The sequence below is a fragment of the Eubalaena glacialis genome, chromosome 7, assembly GCF_028564815.1.
Source record: "Eubalaena glacialis isolate mEubGla1 chromosome 7, mEubGla1.1.hap2.+ XY, whole genome shotgun sequence".
In the NCBI taxonomy this organism is placed as follows: domain Eukaryota; kingdom Metazoa; phylum Chordata; class Mammalia; order Artiodactyla; family Balaenidae; genus Eubalaena; species Eubalaena glacialis.
Genome location: NC_083722.1, coordinates 36,251,217 through 36,278,578, shown reverse-complemented (window position 1 = coordinate 36,278,578; position 27,362 = coordinate 36,251,217). Strand labels below are relative to the sequence as shown.

The window sequence follows — 27,362 nt, the reverse complement described above, 5'->3', positions numbered from 1 at the left end:
ACTCCAGTGTAGCACTGTTCTGGCCTTCAGAGCAAGCCCACACTCACCCTTCAGGATTTTAATTTTAAATATACCTTCCTGCAAAGTCTTGGTCTTCTGAAATTCAACAATTCTTCTTCAACAATTCCATTTGTAGTCTCCTCCCAACACCTCCTGCAGGTCACGATAACGTTTCCTGTTTTGTTCCTATTGATAGTCAATATACTGCCCCTTGTAGTGCAGCACATTGGACCCGTGAGCATCTTAAGCAGTGGTCCTCAGCCATTGCCTGGGCCCCAGAATCCCCTGGAGGAGGCATCGGGGTGAAGAGCTCAGACCTTTTAAAAACTTCCCAAGTGATGCTAATATGCAATGAGAGTGGAGAATAACTCCCAGAGAGCCACTGCCCTTAAGGGAGGAGTCTTTAGTCATTTTTATGACCTTTTCATGGTTTGGATATTTCTCCCCCTCACCTTGGCTCACCCACATTGAAGCCCACATTTGGGACTTTTCTTATGGCTTATACACAGCTTTGTGAGGTTTACTGCAAGAATCTTTGATTAGGAGCTCTAAGGGCCTGCAGTGGCAGTTGCAAACTTGGAAATTTTCCCATGGCTCTTAAAATATTTGTTTAATATTTAATAAAAATGGCCATATCTATGGGGCTCAGAGAGTACCACTGTTAACAGTTCCTCATTCAGAAAAGTGTTCACTTCTCTAACATATTTTTTAGGTTTAAGCCTTGACAAACACTCCCTTCAAATTTAATACTGTATATACCAGTTCTCCCTTTGGGGAGGCGTGATTATAAAGTTCTTAGTGAAAATCTCTTCAAAATAATTACAGTAACATGATACAGATTTTTGAAAAGATCTTTTACACGTACCTCTGTAGTGTTTCCCAGTGGTTCTGACCATTTCTGTTAATTATTTTTACCTATTCAAGTTTCCCTTATATTGTCTAGTATAGATTGCATTTTTCATCTTATGTTAACTCCAGTTATTAAATAAATAGGTTGTGATGCTCCAAAGAGAGCTTTGTTTTGAAGATGGGACTGAAGTGAATCTGTGCTGGACTGTGGGAGGGGGGGATCATTGGACTGAGGTAGATTCTAACATAAAACTGGAAATAGCTTTGACATCATTAAAATGATGACTCCATTGAACAGCTCCTCTTCGGTGTTCTAAGGAGGATTCCAAGTTTTCCATATTTCACTAGTAGTTGTGTTTTATATATTCTTTGGAATAAAAAGAAGGAACCTTATTGGTTCAATGTAGTAGGGAGTAGACTAGTCTTCCTAAAATCATCACTCTCCAACTTAATAATGGATAATAACACCCTTCTGTTGAGTCAGGTTTTAGCTCTTTCTCCTGACATCAAATCTGTCTACGTTTCATCCCTGAATCATCACGTGGGGATGTAGTTCCAGCTACTCACCAGAGGTTGTCCTCTGCTGCAGTGGCACAGTCCTACAGCCTCCTTCTGGACGGATCGTGAACTTTGCATTCCTGTCTTTGCTCCTGACCTTTGCCAAACCCGGGATTCTTTTCTCCCTTCTTTTCAAAGACCAGCTTCAGTTTCATTCTTCCCAGGAGCCCTTGATTGAATGTCTTCTTCAAGCTTATCACCTGTGAAATTTTGACAGTTAATTACATTTACTACCGTGTCGTCCTTTCCTGCTTTGTCTTATTTTCTCAACTAGATTAAAACTTCTTGAAAATACACTGATTCTAATATTTTTCTATTATTGGACTCATCCTAATATTTTTCTAAACATAAGACTCATCCTATAGTTTCAAAAATACGAATTGGATTGGAGAGATTCAATATGCCAAATATTTCAAATTCTAGCGAAGTCCTCTGTTTTTGAGCTTCCAAATGAGTTCTTAGGTCCCAGTGGTTTGAGTCTACCCTGATATTATTCCAAGATCATACTTAGGGGTTGTTTTTTTCTTTATTGTCACTTATAGGGGTCAGTGAGTAAAAAAAAAAAAAAAAATAGCAAGAAAGTGAAATGACCTCATTTGTGAAAGAAAAGACACCATATTTTGTCTTTTTTTCTAAAAGGAGGTAAACAGTTTATGACTTTAGTGAACCAACCTAAAAACTGAACATTTTAAATAAAAATTGATAGTAAGTAACATAAAATGAAGCAAACCTCAGTATTAGGGCAATTTTCAAAGATCACATTGTAAGGAGCAACTGAATTGTAATTGCTCAGTGCATGTAAAGGGGAGTGTTTCCACAGAGCCAATTTAAGCAGCTTCAGTAATTGGAAAGAAAGAATTGTTCTTCATTCAGTCTCCTACCTAATTGAACAGTAAATTTTAAAAACTAAGTCAAAACAGGTAAAACTGTTTTAGAGTTGATTCTCTTTTTTTAAACAATGGGAAAACATTTGTGTTTGGTTTGTAAGTGGTTAGCATTCTTCTCTTTGAAGCCCTCAAGGTGGAAGAAATCCCAGAGCCTCAAGTGTTAGCTGAATGCATTTTCATGTTAGTACCCCATAGACCCTCCAGGCCCCCCTTGCTCCTAGAGCAACCTGGAGGAGGCTCACCTCAGTGCTTTTTGGGACCCACGAAAGAAATTCAAAACCACATGTCAGCTTCCTAATTGACCCTCCGGAGAGTGAGAGAGAGTGCCTTTCATTCTGATAATAATCAACTCACATGTTTGTTTATTAGACAACCATGATCCTTCTCCCGAGGCGCAGGTACAAAAGGGGAGACAAAAATGGGAGATATGTCTCCTCCTGTCAAGGCCTCCTCCCGACCCCGTGGCTCCTCCTCATCTTCTCTGTGTTCAAGGTGGAAGACGGTGCTTCACAGCTCCTGAGTTTACAAACCTCTCTAGTTTAAGCTCTGACTAGGACAAACTCTGAATACCCGTTCTGAACTCTAAGTCCAAATTCCTGGGAGAAGGGATAGTGCTGGCTCTTCTTAGGCTGGTTGTTCACCTTTGGTCTAATTAGCTAAGGAGTGGGGAGTCACTCCATGCAAATGTCTAACACCTGACAGCCTAACCTAAAGAAGAATAGCTCTAGAAATAACGCTAGTAGTTGACATTTTTAAGGGTTGTTTGCCCTCAGTCTGACCTCCCAGGGTGGACATCTGGACCCAGATTAATTTTGATGTTTTATTTAATATCTTAAAAGAGGACTTCCTGGTGGCGCAGTGGTTAAGAATCTGCCTGCAAATGCAGGGGACATGGGTTCGAGCCCTGGTCCTGGAAGATCCCACATGCCGTGGAGCAACGAAGCCCGTGTGCCATAACTACTGAGACTGTGCTCTAGAGCCCGAGCTCCGCAACAAGAGAAGCCACCACAATGAGAAGCCTGTGCACCGCAAGGAAGAAGAGTAGTCCCTGCTCACCGCAACTAGAGGAAGACAGCATGCAGCAATGAAGACCCAACGCAGCCAAAAATAAATAAATAAAATAAATAAATTTATATAAAAAAATCTTAAAAGCATATCCTAAAAATCAGTAATTAAAGCTTCGCACTTTCTCAGTTTCTTTTCTGACTTGTCCATGAATTTGTCCAAACTGCAATTCATTTAGATTCCTTTAAATGGTAGTGTTATTCAAGATCTAAAGCATGGAACAGCTGCAAGAAGAAGTATTGGAATGGCTTGTGAAAACAATGTGTGTGTGTGTGTGTGTGTGTTGGGTTAGGGAAGGCAAAAGAGAGAAAAGTTAGTATACATTTAGAGGTAGAGAAGTAGAATTACATCTTCCCGTAGATGTATTAGAATTCTACTCTCCATATGGAGAGGCACTAGGGTGAAACGTCTAGGAGCTAACCTGAATAAATAATTGGACCTTTCTTAGAGAGACTGATTGTGTGCTGAGGCAGGGAAAGCTGATAGTATGGTAATGTTTGAGTTAATCCGTGTTGTTTGCTAGGTGATGAGGGCCTGGAAATATCAGTTCTAACACTCACATACCTTTAAAATGGTCTCCAGAATATCAAAGCAATTGAGTCATTTGGCCTGAGCCCCATTTGATTATTTATGAGTAATTTGGCGATTTGAAACAGTCACTGTTTCACAGGAGAGAACAAACGAAGGCAATATGAATGTTTTAAGAGAGAGGTGTCATGTTTTACCATAGAAAATGTTTAGTTTTCAAAATCTGAAACTGCAAGATTACAAAGTGAAACTAGCAGGGGGTCTAAATGCCCTTGAGTGCTTAAGTCATTCACCTTAAAAACCTAAAATTCAAACCCTTGCATTTAACAATTGAAATTTTCAACAGTCCAGTTTAGAATAAATTAATTCATTCAACAGATATTTATTGAGCACCTACTGCACTTTTTGAGTTGACAATGGAGACCTACACTTTTTAAACCCAAGAACTCCAATTTGGCAAATATTTGGAGATTTGCTCTTGTAAGCCTTCTAGAGCCAAGGGGTAAAATCTCTAATTGTTACTATATCCAAAATCATATACTGTTCTTTTATGATGTCAACTTATTTCAATATCATGCCTTAATTTTACTGTACTTTATGTTTTAATAATAAAAACAGGTATCAGCTGCAATACAATTTAAAACTCTCGCTCAATACTTACTTTTCTCTGTTGTTTTTAAGGAGCGACGCAAATTTGGTCCCTTAGGATGGAATATTCCTTATGAATTCAATTCTGCTGACTTTTCAGCCAGCGTTCAGTTTATTCAGAATCACCTTGATGAATGCGATATTAAAAAAGTGAGTGAAATTGTTTCTTTTTTCTGTCTTCATTGCCATCCTTAAATCAAAGTTCTACAGACATTCCCAGTCTGGGATATGCAGTGGCCCTGCTGAGGTTCCCCCCAGCTCTCCCAAAAGGGACCAATCATTCCAATCACCTGTTTACTGGTCCAGCCATTTCCACTCACACCCCTACTGCCCATAGGAGCGCACTGGGACTCTCCATCTCACACTTGTGTCCCCATCCACCCCATCTCTCTCTCTCCTGAGCACATGCATAACAGAGGCAGAGCCCTGACAAAGGAACTCATTGTGTTGAGAAACACCACCGCCTTCTTCATGTCACATCCAAGTGCCGCAGTGCACTTCAAGAGAATGTATACCTTATATCAGACTTTTCTTCCTTTATCTCACTCATGCTTCCTCAGAATCCTCAGAAATGAGAATATCTCCCAGCCCATGTACAAGTTCTTTTGTACCTTAAGTCACATCTTAACAGACGCTTAAGCTTATGCAGATAAATAGCAATGATTTGAATAATGGTCACTGATCCTGTGTAACACTTCACAGTTTTCAAAGTGCTCGCATGTGCAGGGTCTCGTTTTCATTTTCACAACTCGTTGAGGTAGATACCCAAGGTGTTACTATGATCCCCATTTTACTGATGAGTTACTAGACAGGAGAAGACAAGGGACTTCCTCAAGGTCACCGGGCTAAGAACACAAACCCAGTTGTCCTTTCACGTAAGTGTTGCAAGGAGTTGGAAATCTGTTTTTTCCATGATCTTGAGGAATTTTATGAGCCTCTCAGAGCCTGTTTCCTCATCTATAAAATGGCCATGGTTTCCGTGAGGAATAAATGAGTTAGCATTTGTGAAAGCACAGTGTATGGTACATAATCAGGGCTCAATAAATACAAGTTTCCTATCGTCTCTCCCTCTCTTCCTTCTCATAGTAGATCTCAAAGATAATCATACATTCTGCAGTATCAGTATGATGACAGTGAGCCATGATGAATTATTATCTGGGTAGGGGGGAAATCTAGAATCAAACCATAATTTTTCTTAGAAATTACAAAGGGATATTAAATTGAGTAGGACATTTTGATGAAAAATTATATGGGTTTGTATTCTGGGACTGTTTATCATTTTGGTATATACAAATGACAGTTACCTTGAAATAGTTGTTTTGAAAAGCAATGAAGCTGAAAAATAAAATTTTAACCAAGAGAAAGTAAATAAAAATTAAGCATCCTTACTTCTCCTACCCCAAATGTATTGAAGCATTTTTTAAAATAAAAAAAACTATTAATATCTGAAATGTATTGCTAGTGTAAGATTGCTATGGAAATTAATAAATACTTTGATGTAGTCATAGCTCACATAATGAAACAGGAAAGGATTGCATTGTAGAAAAATCTTGTGAATAATGTTCTAGTTGTTCTTATACTGTTTCAGAAAATATATTACTAAGAAAGCATATTAAAGCATTGATTACTTGATTTTTCTCCTTTCTTCACTAAACGTGACTTTTTTCTTCTCTAACAGCTTGGCATTACTATAATGAGTATTACAGGTAATTACATCCACAGATTGAAAAATAGTCTTCTTTTCCTCCTATTTTAAATAATCAATGAGCAATATATTCACCAACGTTTAGTACTATACATTTTTCTTTGGTGAACAAACCATAGCAGTTCCGGTCATGTAAGAGCAAAAGAGTTATTAATATAAGATAATGAGTAATTTTAAATGCAGTCTAGCTAGTGCTTCCTTTTCCAGACCTTTCTTTTAGAGGAAGATCCAAAATGTTTAGAACTATTTGTTTGGGTTGACAATGAATAATTCTTTTCTGTTTTTAATAAAGGGCGTGTCGTGGAGTACTGTTCGGTACATGATCGGAGAAGTACAGTATGGGGGCAGAGTCACGGACGACTTTGATAAACGTCTGCTTAATTGCTTTGCTAGAGTAAGTCAGTTTAGAAAAAAAAAGCATGGATGTACATCTCATTACATCTTCCTATTAAACAAGAATAATTTTTGTTTGTAGCAGGTAAGCCAAACTTAAAGGGAAAAAAAATATAGAGCAGAGCTGCTGAAAAGAATCAGCCAACCAAACCAAACCAAAACCAAACCAACTAACAATCTACTTGTGGTCCAGGACAGAACAAAGGTCAACTCTCAATGGTCTATGAATCTTCTCCTGTATAGATTAGCTGCTCATGTCCACGGTCTCTCCCCACTTCCCCTCCTATAAAAATACTGGACATGATATCTCTGCCTTTTCCTCTGATTGCAAGTCTTCAGGGCAATTTGAAGCCCCAAGATAAGTGATTGGAGAATGAGCCAAAATTTGAGTTTTCTCATCTCTTTCCATTAGGACAGACAATTGAAAATTGATGAAGTGTTCATTTTTTCCTCTGTTCCCAGTAAAATCTGCATATATCATGTGGGTAAACATTTTCTAGAGAATATTATTCTTAGCAATTCTGGCTTTCACATCAAGGGTGAATAGTATAAGTACATCTACCAGATTCAAGTTATTCCTAAAACTTTTACACGTTAAAGAAGCAAAATACATTACCTGAGTGGAAAAAAATCAGATATAGGAGTATTTTACGGTTATCTGAGTTCTTTATATTAGGATCTAAGTTGTTAATTTTTGATTTTTTTTCCCTTTTAACAAAATTAAGACCTCAACAAGAAGTCATAAGCTTTGAGGGTATTTTGGTAAACTGGAGGTTGACCAGAAATCTGAATTTTTTTTCAACCCTTATTAATATTTGCAAGTTTTTCTTAAAGCTGAATGTGGAGAAAGGTGGATGATAAGCACTGGTAAGGATGTGTGGAGGCAGATCTGGTACAGATCTCCGGGGAAGCAATTGGGCAAAACTTACTGAAACTAAGTATCCTAGGTAAACATCCCAGAACATTTCTAGAAAAAGTCCACGAATGGATATGTATAAAAATGTCATGGCAATATTGTGTGTGGAGCTGCAGGTGACCATCATAGGTTGGGTTCTCCAGAAACAGACTCTGAGATGGAGATCTGCTTGTGGGTCATCCCTTCCCCCAGGGCATGATCTTGGTTGAGGCGGCTCCCTTCTGCCAGGGCAATTCCTGGGAGGGACAATGTTGTGAGCCCTCAGTAGCCAGTACTCCAGACAGCTGGGGGAGCAAGTGCCTAGGTCCTGGAGAAGGATCTGGTAGAGCATTACAGCATCCACTGTGAGGCTGAATAAGCCTAAAAGAATAGATAAGAAGCCTAAGAGAATAGATAAGCAGTAGTGGGTGAGCACATGTAATACTATTGCACACCCTTCAAGGGTGCAATCTGGTGGCACTTAGTCATATCAAGCATGTATGGGGACTTCCCTGGCAGTCCAGTGGCTAAAATTCCACGCTTCTACGGCAGGGTGGGAGCAGGTTCGATCCCTGGTCGGGGAACTAAGATCCCACATGCCGTGCGGTGTGGCCAAACTAAGATTAAAAAAAAAAAAGAAGTAGCATGTATGATATGACTACCCTCTGAACCAGAATCCCACTCTTGAGTGTATGTCCCAGAGGAATTCTCAGACAAGTCTGTGGACATGTACAAAGATATTATTCATAGTATTGTTTGGGATAGTGGGAAGTTGAAAGCAACCTGGGAGTCTGTCACAGAGGAATAGATGAGTTAAATGTTATAGATGCCTATCATGGAATACAATGCAGCACTTGGAAGAAATGATCCATATGACATCATGCATAGATCTTAGAAACATAGTGTTGAGCGCAGAGCTTTAAAAAATAAAATGAGATCTTTAAAGTGGTACATGTATATTTCTCAAGGATAAATACACGAATTCAAGGATGTACATCCATATCTTTAAACAGAAGCCCTCAAAGGGAAGGAGACTGGGAGTGGATATCAGGGCTGAAGAGGGAAAAACTAAAATAAAAAGGGTCTAGAGTCATGAGAATAATAAAATGCAGGAGTATGATAAACTCACCTCTGTATCTGAGGTTCAAAAGAGAAAAAAAAAAGATGTCTTAGTAAGCATACTTTGTGTTAGAATAACTGTACAAGTACCTAAAATTGGAGTTTTGGCACTGGAGACTGTGAGAGGTGGTTGGATTCTGGATATATTGTACAGATATTACCAGCAGAATGCTGATGGGGAAGGAAGGGGGAAGGAAGGGGGGATGGTCAAGGATCACTCCTAGTTTTGACCTAAGCAGCTAGATGGAGAATGGGACTATTTACAGAGAAGGGAAAGAACTGCAGTGAAAAAATGAGTTTTATTGGCTGGGGGTAGAAATTAGGAATTCTGTTTTGATCATGTAAACTTTGAGATGCCTACTGGACACCCAAGTGCAGTTGTCTAAGACTGTAAGCTCCATAAGGGCAGGCACTTTGCTTGTTTACATCACTGCCAAATTCCCAGCACCTGGAATGGAATCTTTCACATAGTAGGCGCTCAGTAAATATTTGTTGAATAGGAGAATGAATGAAGATAAACAAGGCAGTTGGATTTACAGGTGTGGAGCTCAGGAGCGAGCTCAGGGCTAGAGAAAAAGATTTGGAATTTGTCTTATACAGATGGCATTTAAAGTCAAGATATTAGATGAGATCATCATCTAAGAAGAAAGTGTAGAGAAAAGGAAGGAAAAAAAAAAAGAAGCTAAGGACAAGGCCCTGAGTATTGTAATGTATTGAGAAAGAAGAAATGTCAACTGAGAGAGGTCAAGGAAGATGAGGAAAGGGAATTGACCTTTACTTAGTATTTGCTTAATAAATTAAAAAAAAATTTTTAACCTACTTAAAAAAAAATATGTAAGATAGCCCAGTATAGAAAAACATAAACATTCAGCTTAACAAATTTCTTCAAATAGACATAGAATGTGAATGACTAGGGAGGCAAAGGCCTGTCCTCTGCTGCCACTTTACCCCGACCATGTTATCCAGATTTGCCTGAGTGAAAATCACTTCAATTGTAAACCGGTGCCTTCAAATGGGATCCTCTTTCCCTATGACTTCCAATTTGGGGCTTATCTTTGAACCCTTATTTGTTTTCTCTGTTCTCAGCATCTTATGATATGTCTCCCTTAAAACCAATAATTGTAGAACCTTATTCATTGTCCTTGGAGGATGACTGCTTATTTTTGTAGGGTACCTTCTAGAGTCTCCCAAAGTAATTCCATGTAGACTTCATACTCTGTATTTTGATTATACCAAAAAAGTCCTCCCAATTTGGTGAAACTCAACTACTTTTGTGTTTTTGAGTCTAGCTATTTGTGGATTTACAATTTATACTTTTGTACTTTATAAATAAAGTAGTGGAAAAACAAGAGGAAACTTCATTTTCCTTTTATACACATATGTCGTCTGGCAACACAAAACTAAGTGTGGTCATTTGTTGTCTGTGTGCTGAAGACCCCATGGCCTTTGCCCCCCTAGTCATCCACATCACTAAAAACCTAATCTTTATACATAATGACCATAATCATAGCACTGTTTTTCTTTAATGACTTTCAACTGCTCCCCATTTTTTAAGTTAAGCACTAGTCCTCACCCTGATATCCATAGTCATCCACAATGTGACCTCACTTCACTTTTTCTGTCCGACCTCTTACCACTGCATTATATTTACCTTAGGGTAAATACAGTGATTTCATCATTTACCCAACCTGCCTCACATTTTGGCATCAGTTTTTTTGCGTGTGTGGTCTCCCCAATCACAAGTTCCTTTGTCAAAATTCTATCCTTCAAGGCTTATCTCCAAAATCACCTCCTAGATAAAGCTTTACCTGACATCCATCTGGCTATTCTTTCTTCTTGGCTTTAAGCCTCCTTAGTACTTGGCTTATTTTTATTTCCTCTGTCTCTTACCTTAGTGCAATTTATCTTGTGGTTATTATGTAACTGGCTTATCTCTCTACTGTGTCACAAGCTCCTTGAAGGAAAGGACTGTGTGTGTCTCATCTTTGCATTCTGTTCCTTTTCTAAGCTCAAGGCCTTGTGGACAGGAGTTGAATAGGATAGAACTGTGATGAGTAAAAAATGAAGAAAACCAGTACACAGGGTATTTCACTGGAAATGGACCTAAAAAGAGCTGGAAGAAGAAGGATATGGAGGGAAGATACTAGAGAAAGTGTGACCAACCGAAGGAAGGCACAATCCCCCTCTCTTTTCACGTGGAGTCCTCTGAGTGATTCAGACATCCTGCCTGCATTTCTGCTCCTCCCATCATCCCATTATTTCCCTCCCTACTGGGAAAATCACTCCGTTAGACACAGAAGTTATTGCCTCAAATGAGGCTCACAGGCATTCAGCATTTTTTTTTCCTCTTCAGAATAAGTCTATTCGCACCAAGTACATATCTGTTCTCTCACTGTTACCTTACAGATAATCAGTTCATATGGAATGAGAAAAGGATGTCTAAAGGAAAACAGTAAGATGGTTGGATATATTTGGTTCTTGTGTCCAGGGACATAATTAACAGAGGGAGCTCTCCAGCTCAGGGTGGGAGGGGAGACGTTTGTAAGAAGTTTTCCTGCTCGTGTGCAGTGCTCAGCGCCACTGTGAGCCACGCTGAGCACAAGCATGAGCCCTGTCCGGGGGGAGAAAGGAGGCGGTGAAAATGCCCAGATATGTTCTCGCATGTGTGGTTATTGCTTCTGCAATACGTTCCCACGTCTCTTTGAAGTGAGCTCGAGGGTCATCAAATTACTTCAGCAGAGGGTGGGCTTGCAAGGTTGGCTCTCTCCTCCTCACCCTTAGAAAGTATCTTCTTTGGTGTTAAACAGAGACCGGGTTTCATTGTTTTTGTGTTGTGGCCTCTCTCTTTTCTTAATCTATGTCTAATTATACTATCAGTGGTTTTGTTAAGGTACTTTCAAACCCAATATAAAAAATGATTAAGATGGAAATAAGGTGACCCTATCTCCTTGATAGTGGCAGTTTTGGGTTTTCATTTAGATGTTCATCGATTTTATTTCTCCTGTTTTCTCTCGCATATAGGTCTGGTTCAGTGAGAAGATGTTTGAACCGTCATTCTGTTTTTATACCGGATATAAAATCCCCGTGTGCAAAACCTTGGACCAGTATTTTGAATACATCCAGTCATTGCCATCCCTAGATAACCCCGAAGTCTTTGGGCTTCACCCTAATGCCGATATCACGTAAGTTCCTGGCATTTTTTAATTTGAAAGGATCGTTTGTAACCCAGCCTGTCAAAGACTGTGCATTTCATTTTCTCCTTTCCCTTCTTTTTATTTTACTGTGAAAAATAGTGTCACTTCCTGTCACTTCCTATCTCCCAATTACAATTTTGTCATATCTTGGCCTGTTCCTGGTCACTAAACCCTACTGCTCCAGAGTTTATGACAATGTTAAAAGCTCTAATTTATGCATTGATTATTTCTCCTCTGTCGTGTCATGAAACCAGTTGGTGTTATTGGTCTTGATGCCATTGGTCTGATAAGACAGTAGCGTCCCAGTTCTTTGCCTTTTACATCAAAAAATCTATTAAAAATAATGGTCATAAACAGAACCGTAAAGGGCCAGGAGGGTAGAGAGAGGAGGAGGAGGACTTGTATTTCTGTTTTGATGGTCCCTCTCCCCTTGCTTGCTCACCTGCATCCTTCTGTAAATACCTGCCCATGGAGGGCACGATGCAGCGAGCACAGGAGCACAGGACACAGACGCAGAGCCCAGGAGGAAAGGCTCAGAGTGATGTCCCTGCTCCAGTCACTGTGGTAAGGGGCGGTGAGGGAAGAGATAAGATGTGCATCCAAGTCCCAGGCCCCTTCTCAGACCCGTCCTTTGGATGAGATCTCACCCCTCATCTCTCCAGCGACCCCTACCTGAACACAAGACCACCCAGCTCCACAGAGAGGGCTCCAAGAAACCCCAGCTGAGAGTCTCCCTGGATGGTCATGCCTTGGGCTCATTGGCCAAAGACCACAAAGTTTATGTCCAGCAGAGTGGCTGGTTTCAGGAAATGGAAGAAACCAAGACTCCTGTGGTAGATTCTAAGCTGTGACAACTGAGAGGAGTGCACTGTGCCTCTCTCCTGGTCACTCACCTGCTGTGGCCATTTCATCAGCGCTGCAGTGGGGCACGGACATCTCCACCCTCTGGTTCTCTGCCCTCGCCAAACATCACAGAGTCCTGTTTGCTTCCATTGCATTGTGTCTCCACCCCGAGCATGCTCCCTGCCCCAGCACGAGACTTGGCCTCCTGGCCTCTTTGTCCCCCACATTCATTCTCACTTCTGCATAGCCTCTAATCTCTCCCACGCCTCTTTTCATCTTCAAACATGTGGGCGTGACCCCCAAAGACCCATGAATGGCCATCGCTCGTTTCAGACCCTGTGACAGAACCGTGATGGCACTTTGGTGGCGGCTCTAGCTATTATTTGAAGAGGCTGTCATCAGTTAGCAGGAGACTTTTGAAATGAAGAAATAAAAATGCATCCTCAGAGATCCGTTTGTGAATCAACATTATCTGAAAGAGAACACACAGAGAAGGAGTTTTACTTTAGCTAAGACTTTAGAAATGTGAGTCAGACCATGTCACTTCCCTGCCCAGAACCCTCCTGAGGCTCCTGTCTTCAAGTCAAGGGCAAAAGCTGACAATGACCTACAGGTGACCTACAAGGCCCCGTAATACCATCTGCCCCGCCCCTCATGGCCTGGTCTCCTTCTGCCCTCTCCCTCACTCTCGCCACTCAGCTCCAACTTCCACTAGCTTCCTGTTACACAGGCCAGACGGCTCCCACCACAGCATACTTGTACTTCCTGGAACATCCTTCCGCCAGGTATCACTGTGGCTCACCTTTTCACCTCTTCTGGTCTTTGCTTAAATGTCACCTTTTCAATGACGCCTTCCCTGGCTGCCTTATTTAAAAATTGCAAACCACTCCCTAACCCCCACCCCAGACTCCATCCTCCTTGCCTGCTTTGTTCCTATCGATTGTATCACCAACTCTTTACTTATTTATTTGCTATCATCTATCTACCGTGATTAACATAAACTCCATTATGTCTGAAACTTCTGTCTTTTTTCACTACTGTACCTCCAGTGCTAAATAGTGCCTGATACTCAGGGAATATTTGTTGAATGCATCAGCAATACTAAATTCTCCTAGGCTGCGGAGAATCTAATGAATGGGGATAGTCCGTGGAAAGATCTCATGAGTTCATCCGAGTGGGCAGAAAAATGGCTAATAAGTTTTAACGTACTTGTAAATTAGCAATTGGAGTGGTTCACATATGAGGGCTCTAAACTTTGATTCCATCCTTGGCAAGAGCCCGAGGAGTCACCATAGCTGGTACCTGGAGAATCTGATCCTGTCTGGTACTACAGGATCCTACCAAGGAGTATATGAAACAAGGTTGGAAGCACCTCACCCTGACTTACAGGGATGGCATTCCTGTGCCTGGATTACCGTAGGCAGTTCTGGTCACCAGCTCTCAAGAGAGATAAACCAGAGCTAGAAAAAGTCCAGAGAAGGGCAACCAAATTGTAATCCAGATGGGAGGCAATGATAAAGACAAACTATTTTTTTCCCTTGATTTTTATCTTCAACTATTATAAACCCTCAGAAAAGTTGCAAGTACAGTGAACACCTATATAACCTTCACCTTGGTTCACCAGTTGTTAACATTTTGTTCCATTAGCTTTTTCTTGTTCTATATTTACATCTCTGTATATTTATATATCTACAGCTATATCCATACATAACCACATCTATTTCTGTGTGTGTGTGTGTGTGTGTGTGTGTGTGTGTGTTTGCTTATAGACCCTCAGAGTGGACAGAGCTAGGAAATACGTATTTTTTAAAACATTATGAGCTCATACTGTAACTCCAATACCAATTGTACACCTCAGGGTTCTTCCTTGTCCTCCCTCATTTCATATTGTGATCTCCTTTCTCCCTCGGGGACAACTCTGGTTCCCAGCAGCTTCAATATGTTTGCTCATTTGCTCCAAATTACACTGCTGTTACCGAAAGTGGGGTCCAGCTTCTCGCCAATCAAAAGCCAATAAAGGGGCAAGTGGGTGGAAAGGAAAGTTTGCTTTATTTCGGATGCTGGCAGCCAGTGGGGAGGGCAGACTCCTATCCAAAGGCCGACTCCCCCCACTGACAATCAGTGGGCAAGAGCTTTTATAGACAGAGGGAGGGGGCCACATGCAGAAACAGCACAGTCAGCTCTGATAGTCATCTTGAAATTGGTCATGCAGTGGTCTGACCAGCGTCATCTTGATTAAGTACGGTTAATCTTGAGTTCCAGGGTCGGTTTGTTTTCATTTCTCGGAATTGTGGCAGCTTATATCATGGCTACAGTTTCATCATCATGTAGTTAACTTCTTCCACCTGGTAGGGGTTTCAGTATCTATAAGACAGCTCACAGGATACGGCTCAGAATATTATCTACAGCCCTTGAGGAGGAGCTAAAGGTCCTTGACTACGCTTAATGACTACAGTATTATTATTTAGTCTTGTTGGACTGTTTTGCTTTGTTTCTGCATTCTCTCACTTCTCTGATTAAACTTATTCTTTGGCTAAAGTTTTTCCACAGACAAAAGGCAAGCTGAGGACATGGGGGGCAAGGACCCTAGGGTCCTGCTCCATTTCACCACCAATACCATGACCAACAACAAATGTACTAAGTGGAGGTCAAGATTTCTTTGCAATTCTTTTTGTCCCTAGAATATATCCCACTGAGGGTGTACAGAGCACTATGTTCAAAAGTTACTCAGATTGTTTTAAATCTGGGAGGTTATGCTATCCGTTGAGGTATAGGTACATTCATTTTTTTCTATTTGTATTACATTTTAGGTTTTTTTTAAAAAAAATTGTCGATTGTTTTAAGTATGTGAAACATGATCATGGCTCAAAAGCCACAACTAGATAATAAGGTTCTTAGAGAAGTCTCACGCCCTCCCAACCCACTTCCCCTTCCTTTACAGGCAACCAAATGCATTAGTTTCTGGTTTATCTCCCCTGTGTTTCTTTTTGCTCATACGTAAGTACCATGTATATTCTTATTATCCTTTCTCTCTGATACAAAATTACCATACCATATATATATGTGTGTGTGTATATATATATATATATATATATGTACATTATTTTGTGTCTCACTTTTTTCACTTAGTGCATCCTATAATCATCTATATGTTCATAGGTATCTTCCTCATTAAAGGCACACCTCAGAGATATCACTGGTTTGGTTGCAGACTACCACTATAAAGAGAATATTGCAATAAAACGAGCCACATGATTTTTTTAGTTTCCCAGTGCATATAAAAGTTATGTTTACACTACGCTGAAGCCTATTAAGTGTGCAATAGCATTATGTCTAAAAAACAATGTACATATCTTAATTTAAAATACTTTATTGCTAAAAAATGCTGACTATCATCTGAGCCTTCAGCAGGTCATAGTAGTAACATCAAAGGTCACTGATCACAGATCACCATAACAAATATAATAATAATAAATAAAAGTTAGAAATATTGTGAGAATTACCAAAATGTGACAGAGATATGAAATGAGCAAATGCTTTTGGAAAAAAATGGTGCTAATAGACTTGATTGACACAGGGTTGCCACAAACCTTCAATTTGTAAAAACTGCAGTATCTTTGAAGTGCAGTAAACCGCAGCACAATAAAACAGGTATGCCTGGATTTTTTTTTTACAGCTGCTTGCTCTTCCATTGTTCATATGCATCATAGTTTATTCATCCATTCTCCCATGGGTGGGCATGTAGGTTGTTCCCAATATTTTGCTATCTCCAGTAATTCCTCAATTAATAATCTCATGCTTGTGGTTTCTCATATTATTGGAGATGTATTTTTCAGGGTAAATTGCTATGGGTGGGATTGCTAGATCAAGGATTAATGAATATTTTCAATTTCCCTTACAGAAGGCTATGCTGTTTTGCACTCTCACCAACAATATGGCACGCACAGTGTCACACAATCAACAATATGATTCACAGTCTCATCAACAGAGTGTTGGTGAAGCTTACTTTTCACCAATATGACAAGTGAGAAATGGCATCTCGGCATAGTTTTAACTTATTTCCTCTTATTTTAAGTGAAATTGAGCACATTTTCCTATACTTAAGGACTATTTGGACTAAGATACCATCTTGGAGACCCTGTGAATAAACCCAGGTGTGCAACGATACCGGCAGAGACTAAGGATGATGACGGGGTGGAGAGGCTAGAGTGAAACTGCAGGACCAGTCCCACAAGGGGACTGATAGGCTTTAGTGAATATAGAGCAATGGCTGAGAATCTTCTGTGGTTTTCATCTATTTGTTGTTGCTGCCTGCTGGATAGAGAGGGCACAGCGAGCCTTCTTTGTCCTTTGGCAAGTCTCTCTTCACAGCTCTGTCCAAAGACTTACATGCTATCATTGGCAGGCATGCTACAGATGCCATAAGCTGTCTTTTCCCAAAGTAGAGTGTTGGGATCTTGCAATCTCTCATCACACCAAGTGAGGTCAAGTAAAAAGTGCTGTACCTCTGCTTCAAATGAGGATTATTTCTGCTAGAAATAACTAGCTGGCCTGTAAGACCTGTGACCTTCCTCTGATCTCTCTTCATTCTTAACTTCCCCCTTGGTGTGTCCTAGGGTCTTCCTGAGGATTCCCCTCTTTCCAGGGACCTTACCCCGTTTCTGGTTCCTGCTCAGGTAGTAGCCTTTGTTCGGAAGCTCCATGTTTGGTCATTTTCTTGGCCTCTGAGTGAGTTTTGTCCTAGGTTTGATTCTTCTTTCCTCTGGTCTCTCAAGTACGTGGTGACTGTAATCCTAGCCTCCCTCTTCCTGGCAGTTGAGCCCGCCTTCTCTGAGGGCTGTGCTCCAGCGCCTCGCTGTTCCCCCACCAGCCACCAGGAGGCAGTAAGCAATAACGGACGAAGCTTCCCAGCTAAAACCTACCCCTGCTCTCCTCCCAGCTACACCCTTCCCACTCCGGGGAGAAGTGACTCTCCAACTTCTATGTGAAATGAAAGAACTAAAGGATTCCTTGTTATTGCTGGTCTGGAAGCTGGGATGGTGGAGGAGTTGGGAACAGGAGTGCATTTGAGGGGGAATTACAGAGTCCCATTTGGGTTGTTGAGTTGGGAAAGACAGTGGGATGTATCTGAGTGGGGATAGAGTGTATCATCACGTGGACTGGAGCCCAGGTGAGAGGTTTGAGCGCATTTGTGCAGAGATAACAGTTGAAGCCAGAGAGGGGGGTGACCTCTCTAAGATTCACTGGCTAAATCTGTGTGAATGAATGTCCTCAGCTAGAAGAATCCTTGTTAATTTTCCTGACTGTCCACCCCATTCAACAGTGGGGCTTCCAGTCAGGCCCACCAGCTATAATTGGGCCGTGGTGGAGAACCCTCTGTTCCTGCTGATCAGAATCTGCACTCTGAAGTTAGCATCCATAAATTTGAGAGAAGAGGGAAATCTGGGGAAGGGGACCACAAGTCCTTCTCCTCGATCCTTGCTTAAGAATGCAGAATCCCTGAAGTAGAGGGGGGAAATCCATCTGAATAAATGCTTTAAAATAAGTAAAATCTCTCCCAAGAGCTTAGATACCTTGGTGACAGGGACCATAAAAATGCATAGTTTATTCACATTTTATTATCTAGATTTATAAGGTACCAAGGGCTCTGCACATTCAACTACCTCAGTGTCGAAAACAGTTATTTATTTTCACTTTTAGTCATTAGCAGTTATGCATATTTTTCTACCTTCTGAAATTTAGCAAGTGTCTTATTAAACTTTTATATTCATTTCTATGCAGGATGAATTTAATTGTATTCCTTTTAGTATTAGCTGACTTTTGAGCTTCAGATTTTTATTAAAAAATTTATGCTCATTGATATTTCATGTGTGAAGAGGTATATAAATCTAGGCTGGTTTGGATATGATAGTGCACTAATATCTCATTAGATGGTTAATTGTTTATTTTATACACCGTTCTGTTTTTTAGTTAGTTTGCATTTTATTATTCTTGACCCCAACTATCCCACCCAACAGGGATGACTTAGACATCTCCCCCAAACCATAAAGCTGCAAGTCCAATATGAGCCTCTTCCCATATTTACTCCAAAGAGAGATTTTCTTCTAGAAGTATCTCGGGACCAAAGCTCATGGAGTAGTATAGTTCCTGTTCTTCATCTAAGAGTGTCTATGGGGACTGTTTTCTTGAAAGCCCTTGGGTTTTGAGGCACATAGAGATATTCACAATTTTCCATTATAGCTAGCTAACTAGGCTTCTGCCTTTCCTATCTTTGCAAACAGAAAACCACCTTGTGGAAAAAAGAAAGGTAAGCTGTACAGCCCTGGCATTCTGTGCCTAATAAAATATGCGGTGGAGACACGATCTGGAGAGCTTGTCCAGTTCTTATGCAAAATGGGTCAGCTTTTCAGGGCTTCGTGCCCCCATCCATAGCTTGAGGACTGTTTTCAGATCACTTCATAAAAAATAAAATCACCCTCATGAAAGTGATTTCTTAGGTGAAATCTAGCAGCAGCATATCCATCAACCCCTCCGTGAAGCGCTGGTGAACGTGATCAGTGCCAGCCAAGAACAAGCGGGTCGTTTCCATGCTGGTGTGCGCTGTTGGCACCCAGTCACTGGTGCAGAGCGTGTTTCCAGAAAGGATTCAAGATGGAGGTGAGCCGAGAGAGCTCCTGAGAATCCCAGATATGGGGTCTTTCCCCTTTTTTATTTGTAGCTAGAACAGGTAGGAAGAATGAGCTAGGATTTTCTTAGTATGAATGGAAATTTACTGTCGTTTTCTTCTCTTTAAACTTTAAAGATCTGTGTTTAAATATAATCATATTTAAATTATATCTATCCGATTCACCTGTGTTTTGAGGAGTATATGTATATATTTCCCTTTGTATGTGGAAAGGTGCCAGGAAACGGATAGTAATGATAACATACTATACTTTTACCATGAGAAGGACAAATAGTTAAATTTTCATGCCCTTTAAATATTGGAGAATTGCTCTCCTTTATATTTGAGGTTTAATAAAATCCAAGCCAGTTGGCCTCAATTCAATAAACAAATATTTATTGAGAACATACTCTCTAGCCAGCTTGGGGATACAAATATCAGTAAGAGGCAGTCCTTGCCCTTGGAGCTCATTGTCTATTAGGGAAGATAGATGAGTGACAAATAGTTGTGCAATTTGATACGGTAAACTCTAAAATCAGGAGGGATTATACACTCTGCTGTGAGAGCAAAGGCAAAGGAGTAATAAATTCCAGCTTAGGGATCAAAGTAAGCTAGTGAGACAGTCCACATCTGAGTGGTACCTTAAAGGATGTGCAGGAGTTCTCAGGCTAGAGAAGGGGTGGGGAGGAAGTGACTGCAGTATGAGGGTGGGGGAACAGCAGCAAGAAGGACAGAGGAATATAAGGAGCAGGAAGGATGTGAACGTATATCAAATCATCAAGTTGTACACCTGCAATATGTACAATTATAAATAAAACAATTAAGCTCAGTGAGAAAAAAAAGACATAGATTAGGGTACCTACACAAAGGGCCAATCCAAGGAAGGGTATGAGGATGTAAAAATGTATGATGTGTGTGGGGAACCGAGTCCAAAGTGCCTAGAGCATGGTGGGGGAGGGGCTTGAAGAGAGGTGTCACCTGACCTCGAGGCTGATGTAAATGCAGGGATTGGCTTTTGAAGATTTTGGGTGTCATGGGAAAGAGTTTGGGACAGTTCTGAAGGCAGTGGGATGAAGATGCTGAAATTTTCTAGATGGATGCTAGAAATGGTTTGGAAGTAGGACTTGGAAACCAAGAAGCGCTGGGGAATATGACATTAGGAGGAGGCTATCTCTGAGTTCGTAAGCTGGGCAGCTGGGCGAAGACATTGTTAAAGGAGACGGGGCAAGAAACATTTCAGGTGAAGGGAAAGAGAGAATTAAAACAATGAGTTAGACTTGGGGTTTGTTTGACTTAGGAAGCAGAGAGCCCTAGGAGTCAATGGAAATGTGGGTACGTGGAGTTCATGATAAAGTCAGAGATTTAATGTTGTATTTCATGATACTCAGTAAGATGTCAGTGACGGTGGCACCTACATCTTGTCTAATACAGCAATTCACCCATATATTCTATCTTCACTGTATCTAAAGCTACAATGAGATCATGGAATATTATGAATCACATAGAAATTAGATTTCTGAAAATTGCATATAATAGCATGTGGATCCTTCACCTTTGATAACTTCATTTTGTTGTCCCATCAGCTATTTTCATAGGATTTTCCCCGCTTAGAGTTATTTGCATTTTTCTTATACTTTGTATGACTTTTTAAAACTGGGATAACAGGAATGGGTTAGGAATGGGTTGCAAGTGCCTTTGGTGCCATTTTACCAGAATGTTTTGCTTTCTATTCATATGTTCAACTGTGTGTGTGCTTGACATGTTCATCTTTCAACATTTAAAATAAATGTCTTTTGGGATACTCTAAAACTGCAACATCTGAATAGAGGCTACTCAACAAAAATTAATTTAAAAATTAAAATTATATGTAAAATTACACAAAATCAATTTTCATTTGTTAAAAATCACCTTTTATCTTGTTGCCCTTATTGTGTAATTCATATGTTTAAAGGTCATGTGGAGTTAATACCCCAACTCTGGTTGGGTTACAAACATTTACTGGTCTGACACAGGACCCTCATAATCACCATATCCGACCCAAAATCCAGCATGTAAAGCCTGGTGGCAGTTACAGTTACCTTAGCTACGACTTTTGGAAAGGATGCGGTTGTCTGGACATGCAGGTTTGAGTCCTGATGCCAATCAATCAATAAAAATGATTCTACCTGCCAATCAGTTGATAAAAATGCTGAAGACAGAAGCATCTCAGGTGGGGAACTCAGCTGGCTTGAGAACGGAGAAGAGCTAGTGTTTCAGTTCCACGACTAAGCAAACAAGGACAGCTGCAGGCTTTGCCCTGTGAGGTGCCAGGCATCCTGACTGCAGAGGAGAAGGTGGGAAATGAGCTGCTGACTGCAGCAGTGAGCAGCCTTGCTGAGCGTCAGAAGAGTGACCTAATAGAGCCAGTCTGCAAGGACTGGAAAGGAAGGGCCAGATACAGCAACTTATTCATGGCTATAAAAGGGAGAGCTTGACATGCCCACACCACTGGATCTCTAGAAACTTTCCTGAATGAATTACAACAGGAGACAATCAGACTTCTTTGCAGTGGATGCTTGATGCATTTTTAGAAGGCTAAGCTGTGTGGCTGACAGGGTCTTGGTGCTCTGGCCGGGTGTCAGGCCTGAGCCTCTGAGGTGGGAGAGCCGAGTTCAGGACATTGGTCCACCAGAGACCTCCCAACCCTCATAATATCAATCAGCGAGAGCTCTCCCAGAGATCTCCATCTCAATGCTAAGACCCAGCTCCACTCAACGACCAGCAAGCTCCAGTGCTGGACACCCCATGCCAAACAACTAGCAAAACAGGAACACAACCCCACCCATTAGCAGAGAGGCTGCCTAAAATCATATTAAGTTCACAGACATCCCAAAACACACCGCCAGACGTGGTCCTGCCCACCAGAAAGAAAGATCCAGCCTCATTCACCAGAACACAGGCACCGGTCCCCTCCACCAGGAAACCTACACAACCCACTGAACCAACCTTAGACACTGGGGGCAGACACCAAAAACAATGGGAACTACAAACCTGCAGCCTAGGAAAAGGAGACCCCAAACACAGTAAGTTAAGCAAAATGAGAAGACAGAGAAATACACAGCAGATGAAGGAGCAAAATTAAAGCCCACCAGACCAAACAAATGAAGAGGAAATAGGCAGTCTACCTGAAAAAGAATTCAGAGTAATGATACTAAAGATGATCCAAAATCTTGGGAATAGAATGGAGGAAATACAAGAAACGTTTAACAAGGACTTAGAAGAACTAAAGAGCAAACAAACAACGATGAACAACAGAATAAATGAAATTAAAAATTCTCTAGAAGAAATCAATAGCAGAATAACTGAGGAAGAAGAAAGGATAAGTGACCTGGAAGATAAAACAGTGGGAATAACTAACGCAGAGCAGAATAAAGAAAAAAGAATGAAAAGAATTGAGGACAGTCTCAGAGACCACTGGGACAACATTAAACACACCAACATTTCAATTATAGGGGTCCCAGAAGAAGAAGAGAAAAAGAAAGGGACTGAGAAAATATTTGAAGAGATTATAGTTGAAAATTCTGTAATATGGGAAAGGAAGTAGTCAATCAAGTCCAGAAAGCACAGAGAGTCCCATACAGGATAAATCCAAGGAGAAACACACCAAGACACATATTAATCAAACTATCAAAAATTAAATAAAAAGAAAAAATATTAAAAGCAGCAAGGGAAAAACAACAAATAACATACAAGGGAATCCCCATAAGGTTAACAGCTGATCTTTCAGCAGAAACTCTGCAAGCCAGAAGAGAGTGGCAGGACAGATTTAAAGTGATGAAAGGGAAAAACCTACAACCAAGATTACTCTACCCAGCAAGGATCTCATTCAGATTCGATGGAGAAATTGAAATCTTTACAGACAAGCAAAAGCTAAGAGAATTCAGCACCACCAAACCAGCTTTACAGCAAATGCTAAAGGAACTTCTCTAGGCAGGAAACACAAGAGAAGGAAAAGACCTACAATAACAAACACAAAACAATTAAGAAAATGGTAATAAGACCATACACATCGATAATTACCTTAAATGTAAATGGATTAAATGCTCCAACCAAAAGACATAGACTGGCTGAATGGATACAAAAACAAGACCCATATATATGCTGTCTAAAAGAGACCCACTTCAGACCTAGGGACACATACAGACTGAAAGTAAGGGGATGGAAAAAGATATTCCATACAAATGGAAATCAAAAGAAAGCTGGAGTAGCAATTCTCATATCAGACAAAACAGATTTTAAAATAAAGACTATTACAAGAGACAAAGGAGGACACTACATAATGATCAATGGATCAATCCAAGAAGAAGATATAACAATTGTAAATATTTATGCACCCGACATAGGAGCACCTCAATACATAAGGCAAATGCTAAGAGCCATAAAAGAGGAAACTGACAGTAACACAATCATAGTCGGGGACTTTAACACCCCACTCTCACCAATGGACAGGTCATCCAAAATGAAAATAAATAAGGAAACACAAGCTTTAAATGACACATTAAACAAGAAGGACTTGATTGATATTTATAGGACATTACATCCAAAAACAACAGAATACACTTTCTTCTCAAGTGCTCATAGAACATTCTCCAGGATAGGTCATATCTTGTGTCACAAATCAAGCCTTGGTAAACTTAATAAAATTGAAATTGTATCAAGTATCTTTTCTGACCACAACGTTATGAGACTAGATATCAAATACAGGAAAAAAAACTGTAAAAAATACAAACACATGGAGGCTAAACAATACACTATGAAATAACCAAGAGAACACTGAAGAAATCACAGAGGAAATCAAAAATACCTAGAAACAAATGACAATGAAAACACGATTACCCAAAACCTATGGGATGCAGCAAAAGCATTTCTAAGAGGGAAGTTTATAGCAACACAATCCTACCTCAAGAAACAAGAAAAATCTCAAATAAACAACCTAACTTTACACCTAAAGCAATTAGAGAGGAAGAAGAACAACAACAACAAAAAAACCAGAGCTAGCAGAAGGAAAGAAATCATAAATATCGGATCAGAAATAAATGAAAAAGAAATGAAAGAAACGATAGCAAAGATCAATAAATCTAAAAGCTGGTTCTTTGAGAAGATAAACAAAATTGACAAACCATTAGCCAGGCTCATCACGAAAAAAAGGGAAAAGACTCAAATCAATAGATTTAGAAATGAAAAAGGTGAAGTAACAACTGACACTGCAGAAATAAAAAGGATCATGAGAGATTACTACAAGCAACTATATGCCAAAAAAATGGACAACCTGGAAGAAATGGACAAATTCTTAGAAAAGCACAACCTTCTGAGACTGAACCAGGAAGAAATAGAAAATATCAACAGACCAATCACAAGCACTGAAATTGAAACTGTGATTAAAAATCTTCCAACACACAAAAGCCCAGGACCAGATGGCTTCACAGGCGAATCCTATCAAACATTTAGAGAAGAGCTAACACCTATCCTTCTCAAACTCTTCCAAAATATAGCAAAGGGAGGAACACGCCCAAACTCATTCTATGAGGCCACCATCACCCTGATACCAAAACCAGACAAATGTGTCACAAAAAAAGAAAACTACAGGCCAATATCACTGGTGAACACAGATGCAAAAATCCTCAACAAAATACTAGCAAACAGAATCCAACACATTAAAAGGATCATACACCGTGATCAAGTGGGGTTTATCCCAGGAAGGCAAGGATTCTTCAATATACGCAAATCAATCAATGTGATACACCATATTAACAAACTGAAGGATAAAAACCATACGATAATCTCTATAGATGCAGAAAAAGCTTTCAACAAAATTCAACACCCATTTATGATAAAAACCCTCCAGAAAGTAGGCATAGAGGGAACTTACCTCAACATAATAAAGACCATATATGGCAAACCCACAGCCAACATCATTCTCAATGGTGAAAAACTGAAACCATTTCCGCTGAGATCAGGAACAAGACAAGGTTGCCCACTCTCACTGCTATTATTCAACATACTTTTGGAAGTTTTAGCCACAGCGATCAGAGAAGTAAAAGAAATAAAAGGAATCCAAATCAGAAAAGGAGAAGTAAAACTGTCACTGTTTGCAGATGACATGATACTATACATAGAGAATCCTAAAGATGCTACCAGAAAACTACTAGAGCTAATCAATGAATTTGGTAAAGTAGCAGGATACAAAATTAATGGACAGAAATCTCTTGCATTCCTATACACTAATGAGGAAAAATCTGAAAGAGAAATGAAAGAAACACTCCCATTTACCATTGCAACAAAAAGAATAAAATACCTAGGAATAAACCTACCTAGGGAGACAAAAGACCTGTATGCAGAAAACTATAAGACATTGATGAAAGAAATTAAAGATGATACAAACAGATGGAGAGATATACCATGTTCTTGGATTGGAAGAATCAACATTGTGAAAATGACCATACTACCCAAAGCAATCTACAGATTCAATGCAATCCCTATCAAACCACCAATGGCATTTTTCACAGAACTAGAACAAAGAATTTCACAATTTGTATGGAAACACAAAAGACCCCAAATAGCCAAATAACCTTGAGAAAGAAAAACGGAGCTGGAGGAATCAAGCTCCCGGACTTCAGACTATACTACAAAGCTACAGTAATCAAGACATAGGTACTGGCACAAAAACAGAAATATAGATCAATGGAACAGGATAGAAAGCCCAGAGATAAACCCATGCACATATGGTCACCCTATCTTTGATAAAGGAGGCAAGAATATACAATGGAGAAAAGACAGCCTCTTCAATGAATGGTGCTGGGAAAACTGGACAGCTACGTGTAAAAGAATGAAATCAGAACACTCCCTAACACCATACACAAACATAAACTCAAAATGAATTAAAGACCTAAATCTAAGGCCAGACACTATAAATCTCTTAGAGGAAAACAGAGGCAGAACACTGTATGACATAAATCACAGCAAGATCCTTTTTGACCCACCTCCTAGAGAAAGGGAAATAAAAACAAAAATAAACAAATGGGACCTAATAAAACTTAAAAGCTTTTGCACAGCAAAGGAAACCATAAACAAGAAGAAAAGACAACCCTCAGAATGGGAGAAAATATTTGCAAACGAAGCAACTGACAAAGGATTAATCTCCAGAATACACAAGCAGCTCATGCAGCCCAATATCAAAAAAAAACAAACAACCTAATCCAAAAATGGGCAGAAGATCTAAACAGACATTTCTCCAAAGAAGATGTATAGATTGCCAACAAACACATGAAAAGATGCTCAACATCACTAATCATTAGAGAAATGCAAATCAAAACTACAGTGAGGTATCACCTCACACCAGTCAGAATGACCATCATCAAAAAATCTACAAACAATAAATGCTGGAGAGGGTGTGGAGAAAAGGGAACCCTCTTGCACTGTTTGTGGGAATGTAAATTGATACAGCCACTATGGAGAACAGTATGGAGGTTCCTTAAAAAACTAAAAATAGAACTACCATACGACCCGGCAATCCCACTACTGGGCATATACCCTGAGAAAACCATAATTCAAAAAGAGTCATGTACCACAATGTTCATTGCAGCACTATTTACAATGGCCAGGACATGGAAGCAACCTAAGTGTCCATCGACAGATGAATGGATAAAGAAGATGTGGCACCTATATACAATGGAATATTACTCAGCCATAAAAAGAAACGAAATGAGTTATTTGTAGTGAGGTGGATGGACCGAGAGACTGTCATACAGAGTGAAGTAAGTCAGAAAGAGAAAAACAAATACCGTATGCTAACACATATATATGGAATCTAAAAAAAAAAATGGTTCTGAAGAACTTAGGGGCAGGACAGGAAAAAGATACAGATGTAGAGAATGGACTTGAGGACATGCGAAGGAGGAAGGGTAAGTTGAGAGAGTGGCATGGATATATATACACTACCAAATGTAAAATATACACTACCAAATGTAAAATGTAA

The 27,362-nt window shown here is 40.0% G+C and overlaps 1 protein-coding gene across 1 annotated transcript in view; it reads left to right on the top strand.

Annotated features, from left to right (window-relative positions):
* Window positions 1-27,362, top strand: part of DNAH8 (dynein axonemal heavy chain 8) — a 310,762-nt gene that overhangs the window by 257,455 nt on the left and 25,945 nt on the right. The window contains exons 82-84 of the mRNA XM_061195092.1: window positions 4,569-4,685; window positions 6,533-6,634; window positions 11,669-11,829. Coding sequence (XP_061051075.1) covers window positions 4,569-4,685; window positions 6,533-6,634; window positions 11,669-11,829 — 380 coding nt within the window. The remainder of the gene's footprint in view (window positions 1-4,568; window positions 4,686-6,532; window positions 6,635-11,668; window positions 11,830-27,362) is intronic.